At 37.9% G+C, this 15,224-nt stretch overlaps 1 protein-coding gene and 1 long non-coding RNA gene across 2 annotated transcripts; one reads left to right on the plus strand and one right to left on the minus strand.

The window, feature by feature from the left end:
- The first annotated feature begins 792 nt into the window (after window positions 1-792).
- Window positions 793-13,822, plus strand: LOC122671461 (peroxisomal fatty acid beta-oxidation multifunctional protein AIM1-like). The gene is made up of 18 exons (XM_043868682.1): window positions 793-992; window positions 1,205-1,276; window positions 3,469-3,531; window positions 3,641-3,697; window positions 3,846-3,913; window positions 4,046-4,127; window positions 4,232-4,287; window positions 6,434-6,736; window positions 7,011-7,097; window positions 8,221-8,395; window positions 8,569-8,690; window positions 9,179-9,342; window positions 11,127-11,381; window positions 12,266-12,387; window positions 12,464-12,585; window positions 12,776-12,924; window positions 13,252-13,390; window positions 13,771-13,822. Exons 1-18 carry the CDS (start codon window positions 899-901, stop codon window positions 13,813-13,815), a joined length of 2,175 nt encoding a protein of 724 aa, XP_043724617.1. The 5' UTR covers window positions 793-898; the 3' UTR covers window positions 13,816-13,822.
- On the minus strand, window positions 6,001-13,365 carry LOC122671462. The gene is made up of 3 exons (XR_006334349.1): window positions 13,219-13,365; window positions 7,133-7,135; window positions 6,001-6,014 (listed from the first exon to the last, which is right to left on the minus strand). It is a non-coding gene; the product is annotated as an uncharacterized LOC122671462 (long non-coding RNA).
- Window positions 13,823-15,224: the final 1,402 nt, after the last annotated feature.

Raw genomic sequence — 15,224 nt, forward strand, 5'->3', positions numbered from 1 at the left:
TCTATTTTGTGGTGGTGGTGGTGGTGATGGTGGCAGTAAAGGTGGAGGTGGTAGCGGTGGCAGTGTGGTGATGGTAGTGGGAAGCGGTGGCAATGACGATGGTGATTCGTGAACATCAAATCTGTATTGTGCACATTTTTTACTTTCAGTTTGTGCTTCTGTTTTTTCGAAGTTTCTTTTTGGTATTCCTCAAATTTGTGTCGATTCTTTTAAAAATCAACACAAAAAATAATCGAAAATCACATACATGATCGCCCCCCCACCCCCCGGAAACAGAAAAAAACACCAGCAACGACTTTTGGAAGTTACCATACAGACCCTAAATCCCTGCTTCCATCTCTTCAATTTCTTAGAATCTCTCCCAAGTCAAGGTCGTATAGACTTGGCAATTTGATTGTTGGTTCTTCGTCTTTTTTTAAGGACAGTCAAGGTCGTAAATACTTGGCAATTTGGTTTGTTGGTACTTTGTCTTTTTTTAAGGACAGTTTGGTACCTTTTTCACTTCTTAATCATATATGAATTCAAGAATATGTAAATAGATCAAAACCGTTGGATCAAGAATCATCAAGTCAGACAAATTTTCTGACTTTTTGGTATCCTATTTCAACGGTTTGGATTGCACAAAACACTCATAATCTAAATATATTTAAGAGTGTCCGAAATCCCAACATTAATTACATAATTGACCACGTTTCATTTGGAAAAGGTTGTGTGATTGCTGGGAAAGGACACGAGGACTTTCAACTTAAAACGGCTTCCACGATCATTTAGCGCATTAATTCCTTCACTCCTCTTTCTCTGTCTCATTCTCTCTCTCTCGATCACGAATTCACGATTCAGCTTCTGAATCCTACTCCAAGAACCCTAACTTGGAATTTTGTTCTGCAAAGTGAAAACCATGTCGAATATGCGACTCACGATGGAGGTTGGGGGCGATGGAGTGGCAATCATCAGGATATCTAATCCTCCCGTTAATGCGTTAGCTCCTAGAAGTCAGCCTCTGATCCTTCTCTTTTGCTCTCCAATTTCGCATGCATTGGTTGCTCGATCTAGTTTGTTTTCGATTACGATTTAGCTTTGGCAATGCTTACGGAAGGGATTTTGGTTCCTTTTACGTTATTTTTATATCTTAATTTTAGTTCATTTGTTGAATGGGTTGCTTGAAGTTGATAGTTTGAATTTCCGTTGTTTATTTTAAATGCAGTTCTCGCTGGTTTGAAGGAGAAATATTCAGAAGCAATGAAAAGAGATGACGTTAAAGCTATTGTTGTGATCGGTAACCTTCGGATGTCTTTGCTTTGATTTGAATTACCTGTTGTTAAGCTCTTATGATTGTTATTGTGTGTGTGTAACGATTTTCTTACATGATTTTTATCATTGCTACTCCCTATGGAGCAATGATAGAGCGCAACTACTACCAGCTCTTTATTATAGGGCAAGTTGAATTTAACCAAGCGCTGACTGATCGACGTTGTGCCTTCAGAGCTCCTATCTTTGGGTCAAATTGACCCTAACTTGATGAAGAAAGGATTTTTTCATTGGACAACTGGCTTGGAATACATGTTCAATTGATTGATTTTGTTTGTCTTAATTCTCAATTTCATGGTTCTGGTGGTGTTTTGGTAATTTCATATTTTTAGCCTTTGCTTTGGTCCAGTTGTAGTTATGGCCCTGTGGGGCCGTTTTTGTACCCTTTTTTTTAGTCAGTTTCATGTCATGAATAAGCAAGCAAAAACATCGTATCATGTGATACTAGGTTATTTGGTTATTTTAGTGATAAAATAAATGAATTTAGTGATCTCAAACCAAGGGCAGGTGATGTTGTCCATGAACTTTTTGTTAAACAAAGATAACTGAAGTTAGTCTTGTAATTACTGTTTGGTTAGTCTTGTAATTACAATATGTTCTTTGTACTTTTTCTTTCCATTCTCATAGGTAATTCCTTCCCTTCTCCCCCCCCCCCCCCCCACCCAAAAGAACAAATAAGGTATAAAGCATAAAGTAAAACAACCCCAATTAAGCAAAGCCATAGACCTTCATAGGTATTCAGTGGGGTGAGGACCCAGACACCCTCTTGTTCAATTCATCAGCTAAGGAGTTGGTAGACATCATCCTCCAAGAGAAATAAAATTCCCTTGAGAGCACAAAGACCTAACTCTCTTAACAAGGTGAATATATCTCCACAGCCAAGCTGAATGAGCTTGAAGCCATCTGATCAACTACATCGAGTCACCTTCAACGACCATTTTCATCCATACAGTACTTAAGGAAGCCTCCTAACCTTAATAATCAAATTAACCTTGGCAACAATAGAATCAGATACTCCAATGGGACCTGAAAAGACCAACAGGACCAAATTCATGATTGGTGAAGACACTCAAAATACTATTTGGACTAGGATTACCAATGGAACTACCATCAACATTAAGCTTAATGCCTTGGGGGTGGAGGAGCAAAAACAGGATGAATCTGAGTGCATGCCGCATTAGGAGATCACTAAATCCCAATGTTGCAGGAAATAGTCAATGGAGATCATGAAACGCCTCCAATGTGGTGGCCTGTATAGCTGTCCTCAACATAAGAATCTCAATCACTTCATGACTAGATCTTTACCAACTCTAAACATCCTATGACTTCTCTTTTATTTTCTTTTTACCTCCAAATATTTCAGATATGGTAGGTACAAAAATCACCACATAGCCTTTCCCTCTTTCCAATGGTGAATGACTACCCAAACTCCATGAAGTCTGATATGTATTTTCTTTCCTCTATGCTGAGAAAATTCTGTTTACCATTCCCATTGGACCCCTTTCTATTTCTTAAATTCCTACTTTTCCAACTCCACCCCCCCCCCCCAAAAAAAAGAAAAAAAGAAAAAGGAACTAATAGGTCAATTGACTGAGGAAAATCAACATCTTTTTAATCACATTCTGGGTTTCGCCTTTGAAGCCAGTTTTTCTTCTATAAAATTGCATCCTTACAATTTTCTAACTCTCATTTTTCGTCCAAAACACATTCCTAATTAAGTGTTAGTGTGACTCTCTTGTCTTTCTTTTAGAAATCCCAAGTCTCTTTCTGGAAATTTTCAGTCCATTGTTTTTTGATATAGTTCTTAAGCTGGTTTTCTTTGATTCCGATATTAAGTTCCAACCGAATCTATAGAAACCAAGCTTCCAAAATGTTACTATCCATTTCCTTATGATCTGTGTCATACTTATATTTAGCTAGCTAATCACAAGTGGTGACAAACAGTACCTCATTTTTCTTAAACCAAGTATTACACAACTTCCAAACACCATATTTGACAATACTTCCTCATATACACTTATGCTTCTCATTTGAGCACTTACACATTTCAACTTTAGTGGGTCATACTACGATCACATTTTCAGGTCTTCAAATTAAGTAGGGTTGGTTAATCATTAATGTTTGTCTGGGGTTTGATTGTGGTTTATTCTACTTCTACAGGTGAAGGTGGAAGATTTTCTGGTGGTTTTGACATCAGTGTTTTCGAGGCAATCCACAAAGATGGTACAACTTATTCTCTGTAATCTATGCAATTGAATGAGTGGTGTCTTGACTAGGTTATATCCAGAGATTAATTTTTGGAAAGTGATCAATATGGTGTTTGCTTTGGTAGGAGATATTTCACGGTTGCCTGATGTGTCAGTTGATCTTTTGATCAATACAATCGAAGGTCTTTACCTGACTCACATTTTTGGGTATTCAATGGTGTTATCATGTTTATCTGATGATTATTCATTCACTCTTAACTGGAACTTCTAACATAATCCAGAGATGTTTCTCTTAATGTATGGTTTGTCCCCCTTGCTCTCTAACTTTAGATGCGAAAAAGCCTTCTGTTGCTGCTATTGAAGGGCTTGCACTTGGAGGTGGCTTAGAGTTGGCATTGGTTCGTTTTTGTTTTTATTTGTTTCCCCATTCCGTACTAAATGACTGGTTCATTTCATTTTCTATTATAACTGTGGCTCTGAAGATTTTAACCTAATTAAAGACATCAATGCCTTCTGATTAACGATATCAGGGATGCCACGCACGTATTTCTGCTCCAAAAGCACAACTTGGCTTGCCAGAATTGACGCTTGGAGTGATTCCTGGTTTTGGAGGTATTGAATGCCTTCTTTTATGCTTAATTTTCTTTTGAGGTTAGGGTTATGGTTGTGCTATTTCCAATTCAGCATTGATTTAACAACTGATGTTTACATTTAAGGTACACAACGTCTTCCGAGGCTTGTTGGGGTGTCAAAGGCTGTTGAAATGATGCTGGTAAGTCTGCTTCCTCTCCTTATCATTGTATCATATAGGAAGGACTTAGAGATATAGGTGCTGAAAAAGATTCTATATGCAAGCTCAAGCACCCCCAGGGGTAAAAAAGGAAACCTTCAACTTCCCAAGCCTTATGGTCTACTTTAGTCATATCAACAGTGAGGATAATGTTCAGCCTGACAAAGCCTCCTAACCATGAAGTGTTGATGCCCACATTGCCATAACTTGAATTAGAATCTTCTTATAACTAAAGAGTACATTGGGCATTAGAACTTTCATGAATTTGACTTTGAAATTAAGCACCTGCAAGCAAGGTTTAAAGTATCAGTACCGGGTATCATATCGGCTGGGCGATTTTAAGAGACGTATCGTATCGTATTGTATCGGAGACACGTATGATCGATGCAGAAACACACGAAAATGATCAAAATTCACATGGAAATATACTTTTGGACACAAAAAATAATATAAACAAGCAATTTATGTCATATATCATGCATATACACTAAGAATTGTGAATCATGTATAACCAGACGAGTGCAGCACTTTGAAATTGTTATAAAAGATTAAAAAATGAGATTTCTTACATGTAGAGACACTCTATTGCCATGAAGAATGTTGAGGTGGATCAAAGTCATGTCTGTAAGGGCCTTCAAGAATAGGAGCAACTAGGATGATGTTGTGTACTGACCGAACATAAGCACAATACTGAGCCCAGTCGAAATACTGATGGTAGTGACTCTCCCACTCATAGTAGAATCGTGTGTACTGCTCTGGAGTGGCTAATGTCATGAAAGTACTAGGTTGTGGTCGTGCCTCTCCGTATCCATAACTTCCATACCCACAGAAGCCCCATGTCCATATCCCGAAGAAGAACCTGATGCATAACGCTCATGGTCTGATGAAGCACCATCACGATCAGAACTAATGCTAAGTGACTCCATGCCACTCACAAGCACATCACTATCATATGGATTGTGGCCTTTATGGGAACGCTTGCTAGCCTTGCCCTTCCGACTGTAAGTCTGATGGCGACCACCAGGATGAGTATCTTGGGTAGCATGTGTGTATCCTGCTAATGTGTTTAACATATTCTCTTTGAATCATAGCAAAAAAAAAGAACTAAAATCAAAGATTTGAAACAAAAAATCAAGTTTTTTTCAAAAAACCTACCTTTCCCTTCAAGAACATCTTCAATCTTCAAATCTGGGTTGTTGGATGCAGGAAAGGATGTGATTCCACCTCTTCTAAAGTTGTTTTTCACCAAGGAATTGAAGCCCTCAACAGATTTGGTCAAAAAAATGGATTTGAAGCTTGATTTTGGGGTTTTTTGTTTGGCTGGACAAGGGGTTTTTTCCGCTAGAGAGCCTCTGGTTCGTGTTTTGCTGGAAAAAGTGAAAAAAACATGTGCATTTAAGTATCGAGACGTATCAAGACGTATTGATATGTATCGGTATCGATACGTACCAATACATTAAAAAATAATAAAAAATTGAAAAAGTACGTCTTGGCTGTATTGATACGTAGCGACCGTATCGTATCGTATCGACATGTATCGGTCGATACATATCGATACAGTTGAGACATTATATTTTTTTTAAACATAGATACGTATCGGTATGTATCGTATCGACACCGATTGATACCAAGACATATCGGCCGATATGGTACGATATGCACCGATATTTTAAATACTGCCTGCAAGTCTTCCAACAACTCAGTTTTTTCTTGAGAAATTCTGATCATATGAATCTCAGGTTTCCAGTATCACGTCCACGGCCCAAGTGCATATTGGAGCAAAACTCAAGAAAGAGCTGATCCACATTTTGATTTGTCAACCGATATAAAACATAATCTAAGATTTGTGAACCCCAACCCTGATCATGAATTTGTAATGTGGTAATTGATCTCTTTCTGATTGCCAGCTATGAGATGCAGCTTGGCTTTTGAATATTTGTAGATAGCCAGATCCCATCATTGAAATGGGCCAAACGCGGAGTAACCACCATTTGAGTGGGCATTAGATCTTGATCATAATCATAATTATCTCCCCCTCTACTTCTCAAACTCCCATACATGTGGACATTTAATACGTAAATTAAATTTAATTGTAGAGCTGATAATATTGTGTAATAATCCTTTGCAGTCATCCAAACCAATTACGTCTGAAGAAGGGAAGAAGCTAGGTCTTATTGATGCTGTTGTATCTTCCGAAGAGTTGCTAAACGTATCTCGACGCTGGGCTTTAGACATTGCTGAAAGGCTCAAACCCTGGGTATCTTCTCTTCGTAGGACTGACAAAATTGGTCCGCTATCTGAGGCACGTGAGTTATTAAGAAGAGCTCGACAGCAGGCAAGGCTAACTGCTCCCAATATGCCCCAGCATCAAGCATGCCTTGACGTGATTGAGGAAGGCATTGTTTTTGGAGGGTATTCTGGTGTATTGAAGGTATATCTGCCTTTAAGAGATTTTAAAATCTTGATGTATTTACAGTTTGTATACACTAATAAGAACTATCTAATCCATTCGTTCCCTATCCTGAGGGATTCATCCAAAGCTCTAGTGTTTTTTATGCACAGGGAAATGCATGCCTAAGATCTAGAAAATGGAGAATTACTTGTTTGCCATTTCTGTTTTCCTAAGAAGCTTGAATTGTGTCTGAGTTGCTCTTGCTTCCAATTCGTGTTTAATCACTGACTAATTTGAATAATGGTGATTGCAGGAGGCAAAAGTATTCAATGAGTTGGTGTTATCAAGCACTTCAAAAGGTCTTGTTCATGTCTTCTTTTCCCAACGTGCAACATCTAAGGTAAAGTTCTTGATGCATGCAAGTCTAATTTCTACTCCCTTGTCCCTCTGTGTTTTGTAGTCTTGTCTTCCACTTCTTTCTTGGTTGTGAAATTCCTGAGCTGTGAGGTTCTATGCATATTTTCTTTGATTCTAACCAAACAAGAGTTGGACCTGATGCTTAAAACATGATCTCAGTATGGATACTGTTGGATACAACCTGTTGACGTGCCTGATCATAAATAGCAGCACAAGAAATTTGTATCCATGTGTAAGATACTAAGATTTTTTTTTGTTATTGTTCACGGGTACTGTTCACAGTCTTGGAACTGCCCCTTATCTCCCTTTCTTCTTCCCTAGTAGATCAAGTTCTTCACTTCCATTGATCTGAACCCCACCACCAGCAGATCCATCTCTCCGATCTTCATTATATATTCTAGAGATAAACACAAGAATGATGCATTGGTGTTAATTTTGGTAGCCACATATGACTTTCTGATTGGTTTGTCAGAGATGGGTTTAATCAAGTGTTTTTCTTATATCTGATAAAAGCAACCCTGTGCATGAGGCTCTCGCTACTGCAGGGTCTGGGAGGGGCAAATGTATGCAGCCTTACCCCCTGCTTCGCAGGAGAGGCTGTTTCCAAGTTTTGATCCCGCAACCAACAAGTTGCAATAGAACAACTTAACTGTTGCGCCAAGGCTCATCCACTTCTCTTATATTTGATCTTCTTTATAATTCATTCAAGTAGTTTGTGTTCAATGTAGGAATAGAATGGTAGAGGGCGGGCCTAGGTGCAACGGTAAAGGTTGCTCCATTATGACCAAGTGGTCACGGGTTCGAGTCTGGAAACAGCCTCTTTTGCGAAAGCAGGGGTAAGGCTGCGTACAAAATGACCCTCCCCAGACCCTGCAGTGGTGGGAGCCTCGTGCACTGGGTACGCCCTTTGTAGGAATAGAATGGTACCATCTACTTGAGATTCCATGGTCATGGGATGTGGGGAACTGTGACCAAGACATGATGTAGTAGTGTTGATGTAGTACTTCAATCTGACAATGATGAATATTAATCAACTGGTGCTGCTTTATATGAGTAAATGACCCAACTCCTTCTGAATGAAATTTTCTTAATTGTACTTTGTACAGGTACCTAATGTTACTAATGCTGGGCTCAAACCGAGGGATATTAAGAAAGTTGCTGTTATTGGTGGAGGTTTGATGGGTTCTGGTATAGCAACAGCTTTTATCCTGAGCAATATACCAGTCATTCTCAAGGAAATCAATTCAGAGTACCTGCAGAAGGGGATGAAAGCTGTAGAAGGTTATCTCCCCCCCTCCCCTCTTTTTTCTGCACAGAAGTCCGTACAATTGATGGGGTTTGTCCAAAGAGTTCACATGGTCAAAGTCACTTCTGTGTGATTAATTAATTTTGAATATTGTATGTCTCTGTTGAATTTTGTACTTATTAAGTTGAGACCATAACATGTGTTCCAGCAAATCTCCAAGGTCTGGTAGCAAGAAGGAAAATGACAAGGGACAAGGCTGAGAAAGCTCTCTCAATTCTTAAAGGAGTATTGGATTATTCAGAATTTAAAAAAGTGGACATGGTTATAGAGGTGGGTCATCTACTCATTTGTGATTTTTTTCCTGTTAGCAATGGTAACCCAACCAGTAAGTTTATGCTTGATGAATTTTATTGGACTTCAAAATGGATGCTTCAATTCTTTCTTCATTATAGATGAATTCTCTGGATGTTTTATTCATGTCTAACTCATGTCTAATAAATTTTGATTATCGGTTAATTGAATATGTTATACTGTTTTCAAGATTTCAGCGATCCTGGAAGCTATTTTGTATGTTGAAATGGGAGAAGTCCCAGAAGCCCCATTTCAACATACAATATGTGATGAAGTCCCAAAGTAGATAACATATGGTGTTAGCTGAGTTCCTAAGTGCATAGCTACTGCACTTTTTCCTTTAATTGTAAAATTTTTTTTACTTGATATTTTGAAGGACCTAATTAAGCATGTGAAATGCTTTCATTTTCTTTTGCGCACTGGAATTGTTGGAATGTTGTCTTATGAAGTTTGTTCTCATTCTGCAGGCTGTTATTGAAAACATTCCTCTGAAACAATCGATGTTTAGTGAATTTGAGAAGGTTTGTCATCCTCATTGCATTTTGGCCACAAATACTTCTACTATTGATCTCAATATAATCGGAGAAAAGACCAGTTCTCAAGATCGTATTATTGGTGCACATTTTTTCAGGTCATTTGCAATCCTTTTTCATCTTCTTTTCCCCCCTTTCCAGTAAGAATACATACATGCATAAACATTATCACAAGTAGGGGGATGATACATGATAATGAATAATATGAATCAAGTTAAAGGAGCCAGGGTGGTGCACATTCTTCATTGGATAATAAAGGAACTGGAAAAGAGAGGTGGGACATGATTCTTTCAGCACTCTTTATTTCGGTGTAGTATCAACTGAAATTTCAGTATACGCACGAAATTCAGTTTTGGCTGTTTGAGTGTTTCATCATTTCCCTCCATATCATTGTGTTTTGCATACTAAAATCTTATATGTTGTGGGATTGATATACTTATTTTTCTTTTTACATGGAGTGGGATACATGGATTGTAGTTTGCCTTTTTCTTTTCTTTTTTTTTCTTGAATAAACCCCCTAGTACCAAGATCAGTTTTGCTATCAGAGCATCAATGATCAAAACAGATTCAATCACAAAGAGGCGAGTTACTGAACGTATGAGGAAGATGCTGACATCACTTGGCTGTGTTGATCCACTGCTGATGTCAATATTTGTATTATCAAAGGTTTTCCTATTGAAGAAGTGATGATACCATGAAGTAGGTGGTCATTTGTGGGCTTTAACCCTTTTATGTCATATTCTTGTCAGTCTGAAGCGTTTAAGTTGTTGAAACTTCAGTCTGAGTATTTCAAATTTGACATGAAGCGCTGCATCTTTTTTGTGCAGAGTAATTAAGTATTTGGTTGATGTTTCCTAGATTCTCAGATAGTGTTGCATCTTCCAAAACAGATTTCAACTGAAAATATTGAATACTGAGGTTCTTTCGTGTTCCCACATCACATGTTTCTATACAAATATCATTTCTTCTCTGTTTTGGAGGTGTTTGTTTGCTTTGTGAACAAGAGCTGGAATATTTCTTTTTGTTATTGAGTGGTAAGTACTCAATTTTTGGAAGGGGCTCATTGGTTTGTGAAGTGATGCAATTGTGGTGTGGTATCAGCCAGAAATGAGCTGGTCTTGCAGAAATTTCTAGCAGTTCTGGTGTCAGGAGTCTGTCATGTCCTAGTGTATATGGTGATAGTTCAACCTCCAAATTACTGCTGTCAAAGTGGACAGTTCTGTTCACCTGCCTTGGCACAATCTAGAGGATTGCTTAGTAGTGGAATTGAATGAGCTATCTTGGTGGAAGAGTGAAGTCACCTTATTGAAACTACTTTTTTGTTGGGGAGTTATTCTTCTTCCATTGAATAAACACTTGGATACCAAGTTCCAACTTCATTTAATTTTAAGCTACTTTTGCTACTTTAAATTGTTCAGCTCTGAGAGAGCACCAAGTTAATGCTTACAAGTTATCGTGATTTCAGAAAGCAGAAAGAACGATGATGTCAAAATATTTCTTAACTACCCAGTTAGTCATATACTTTGGTGGTGTTGACTATAGTTATGTATTTTTTGTGTGTGATGAAATTGTACATGCGTCATCATTTGGTATTTTCCTGCTCAAATATTTGAATACTTACAAGATCACAGCATCATGGTGTTTTTTTAAATTTAGCATAGTTATAGCTCATGAGTTTTGGATTTTTCTTTTGGTATATATATACACACACATCCAAAAAGGTTTGGTTCTTGTGCACAAGAGCAGGGTGCAGTATGGGAAGAATACAATCCCACCATGCTGGTTTTCGTCTGGCTAAAATATCAGGAATCTTATGTAATGCATCTGCCTTTGTTGTTCAATTTTTAAGTGGTTTAGTTCTAACTTACTTTATGATGAACAGTCCTGCTCATGTAATGCCACTCTTGGAAATTGTTCGCACGGAGAAGACTTCTGCGCAAGCAATCCTTGACCTGATGACAGTTGGCAAGTTAATAAAGAAAGTCCCTGTGGTGGTAGGAAACTGCATTGGCTTTGCAGTTAACCGGGCTTTCTTCCCATATACTCAAGGAGCACATCTCTTGGCAAACTTGGGCGTGGATGTGTTTAGAATTGACAGAGTGATCAGCAATTTCGGCATGCCAATGGGCCCTTTCCAGTAACATTCTTGCTCTTTTTACATCATTCTTTACATGTCCATTGTAGACATACATGTCAGTGCATGACATATCCATGGAACTTGGTATCCAACAAAAAAATGAGTTAATGAAATATCAAAAGACAATAATGGGTGATAAAGCCTAGGGTGACTATTGTAAAGCATCAGAGATTTGAGATAACTATTCCATCTGAACTTGATTTGTGAATCTTTTTCTTTGTTTCTGAGGCGCACATAAATCCATTCCTTATCGAGTTGATATCTATCCAAAACCTAAGCATCCAATTTCTCTTGTTTCTCATGTCCATTTTCCAAATTTATGTATTTCATGTAGTTATCTGTATTTTGGATTATGATCAGCACAAGGATAGTATTTCTATCAAGATTGATGTGCAGACTAATTGTTCTGGAAACATGCAGATACATGGTGAGAATGGTCCTACTTTGTAACAAACACTAAATTCTATTCAGATTCGAAATAACTTGTATCCTCATTTATCTTTCTACTGATCAACATCAACAGGCTTTGGGGGTCAGTTGGTTGACATCTTGTCTGCATTTTAAAATTGACCCTCATATTTTCATGGCCAAAACTCTGTATGCAATTCAAGTGATACTAGTGGCAAGAGCGTTTCCTTGGTGCAAACAAGCTGCTAGTTGAAAAGTTGCACATCAGAATATTTGTAGCTGTTGTGGGTTGGGTTCCAGACATCGATATCTTTAATTTGAATTTGTTGTGTTCATATACATTCATCTTTTTGCATCCTTGTGCCCTTGCATGTCCATGCATGTAGAGTTCTGCTTGGATGTATCCATGCATATCGCCGGATGGATTTTCATATGGATGATGAGGTATTCACACCTGGTTGTGTCTACATCTACAGGCTTCAGGACTTGGCTGGATATGGAGTGGCCATGGCAACTGGGAAAGTACTTAGAACTGCCTTCTCAGACCGTTCATTCAAATCTCCATTAGTTGAACTTCTGCTGGAAAACGGGCGAAATGGTACTGGGGAATTTCACCTACTAGATAGTGTTTGTAGTATATCATTTGAGTCTTACTAATTCTTTTGCTTTTTCAGGTAAAAACAATGGAAAGGGATATTACATATATGAAAAGGGAAGCAAGCCAAAACCTGATCCTTCTGTGCTTCCAATTATTGAAGAGTCTAGAAGAGTTACTCACATTATGCCTGGTGGAAAGGTTCTTCTTTTATGTTTCTTCATTATAAATTGTAAAAAAATGTTCCTCACTTTCTCTGTATTGATAGCTGAATGTCTGCATTTGCATGAGTTATTTTACATGCAGATGTCCAGTCCCATATCATGTACTGAAAATTTCTGTATATCTGATTGATGACTTCCTGACATGCGTAGTGGAATTTCACTTGCAGCCTATATCCGTGACTGACCAAGAAATCCTGGAGATGTTACTCTTTCCGGTGGTGAATGAGGCATGCCGTATTTTGGATGAAGGAGTAGTTGTTCGAGCATCAGACCTTGATGTTGCATCTGTTCTTGGGATGAGTTTTCCTACTTATCGGTGAGTGCTGTTGAGAAGAAATTATTAATTTCCTTAAAAGTGGATGGAAGGGGTCTTAGTAAGCAGATTGCTTCCTTCTTTTTCATATTAATACACAATAGGATTGATTTCATATGAATTTTCACTGGAACATCTTTCTCTTTCAAGCAAATGTTCTATGCAATGGGTTTGATATTGAATTTGCACTTTTAACATTCTTTTCTCCTCCATTTTGAGACTTTTCCTTCATTTTCGGAGGATATAAAGAGAGAGAGATGTAAATAAACAAGTTCTCATTTTTGGAATATGGCTGACTGTTTCTCTCTCCCCAACCCCAATTTTTGGCAGTGGTGGTATTGTATTTTGGGCTGATTCAATTGGATCTGAATATATATTCACAAGTCTCAAGAAGTGGTCAGAAGTATATGGCAGCTTCTTCAAACCATCAAAGTTTCTGGAAGAAAGAGCAAGAAAGGGCATGACCTTGGTAAGAATTCTCCTGCAAAATTCCTGTAAAATTTACTCTTCTCATGGATGAGCATAATTAAAGGCTGTCCCATATCCACCAATGCAACCCCTGAAAATAGAAGCTCGCACCTCTACATGGTTGGTGACATAATACTAGTATACTACACAAAAAGTTTTACTTTACCAAAAAACAAACTAGTATACTACATAAAAACATTAGACTATTAAGACTATAACAAGTTTCCTTACGTTTTTTTACCTTTCTTCATGTTTGATTTTTAACTTTTAAATACCACAAGCTAATTTGATTTTCATATTCAGTTTCTTCAATAGGAGTGCCTTTAAAGTCTAATGGTGAGAGAAGATTGTGCTAACAGTTTTTCCCCTTTTCTCTTGCAGAGTGCACCTGCTGTGACATCTCAAGCTTCGAGGTCACGCATGTAGATAAGTTGACAAATTTTGATTAGGGAATCATTTGGAAAGCATAAAATCAGAATAATTCGTATGTTAATTTACGAATTCAGTCAAAAACAAACTTAAAATAAAATTTGTATAAATTGATCGGGAATTTTGTTTGCCTAAAAAAATTCAGGCAAAATTTTGAGATTTTCAGTTTTAATATTTGTTCTACCTATTTCACATTATCAATCAATTATCATGCATGCATATTATTCAAGGAGTTTTTGGGGGGGGGGGACAATAGGGTTAGTGGCAGTGAAGAAATTGGGGGATATAATTCGAGGAGAAAAGATTTCTGGGCTGAATTGGGCACATTTGGGAGAATTAACCACATGAACCTAGTAAGAATATTCACCCAATCGTATCTTCAACCCCTTAGTATCTCTATAAGACCTCCAGCAATAGGCCGAGCTTTCTTGCAACCTTGTGCGCAATATTGAAACAATAAAAGAGCCTTTCCAACTTTACAAGATCAAAGCATATGAGCTTTGTACTTATTTCCCTCGGTAGGAGGAAAATAAGAAGATAACTGAAACAAGCTGATTGGATATAGAGGAGGGGGTGCTGGGAAGGAGAAATCCCTGTCACAAACTGCAACTACAAGAGTTAAAGTGGGCAGGTAAATTCAACCAAAAAAAAATGATGAATTGCAGAATAGATCATTTGGAAATAGTTGACCAGATAGAATTACAAAACAAACAAGGCCGGAGATTTAAGGAAAATAATAATAAAAAAACTTCAAATGCAATGAATCATGTGGAGATGGAATTAGAGAACTCGCGAATGTCTTCGATAGTACTAGTGGGCCAACTATGGCATTCAAGTCAAAACGGTACCAAGAATGACGAGTCTGCTGATCCTCTCCTTCAAATAAGATCCATTTGCCTGATTCCAATTGAAAACCAAAACCGGATTCCAACCGATTAAACGGAATTGAACTGAACCAAATTCGGCTCTTGCATCCCAGGTCTAGATTGTAACCAATTTTTATTCGGTACGGTTCTAACATAGGAACCGACGGTTCAAACTAAAATCGAATCGTATTTGATTGCCACTACTAATTAAAGGTGTCAATTGGGACGATTCCCGGTATTTGGGATGAGACGGTACCGGTATTGGTACCAAAAGTGTCAATCCTAGTACCGTCCCATTTAGTTAACGAGACCAAACCTAGATCCCAGTCCCGATTACTAGCGGGACGGGATGGTATTGGTTCTTAAACGGTTCTAGGCACGGTAGAAAAAGGAAAAGGAAGTTTAATTGTTTCTAACAAGGCGGGTTTATTAGTGTTGTAGAATTTTTTCACTGTCATGAAATCTAAGTTGTCTACTGCTTTTTATAAAGCAATTTAAATTATGAAATCATAGTTTTACTTCTTCAAACTCCCTAAGATC

The sequence above is a fragment of the Telopea speciosissima genome, chromosome 8 (genome assembly GCF_018873765.1).
Source record: "Telopea speciosissima isolate NSW1024214 ecotype Mountain lineage chromosome 8, Tspe_v1, whole genome shotgun sequence".
Lineage (NCBI taxonomy): Eukaryota > Viridiplantae > Streptophyta > Magnoliopsida > Proteales > Proteaceae > Telopea > Telopea speciosissima.

Excerpts from the sequence above, each read along its gene's own strand:
- LOC122671461 (XM_043868682.1), top strand. The coding sequence starts at position 899 with ATGTCGAATATGCGACTCACGATGGAGGTTGGGGGCGATGGAGTGGCA. Across the intron at positions 3,698-3,845 it reads TTTGATCAATACAATCGAAG|ATGCGAAAAAGCCTTCTGTT; the intron begins GTCTTTACCTGA and ends CTCTAACTTTAG. Across the intron at positions 6,737-7,010 it reads GGTATTCTGGTGTATTGAAG|GAGGCAAAAGTATTCAATGA; the intron begins GTATATCTGCCT and ends TGGTGATTGCAG.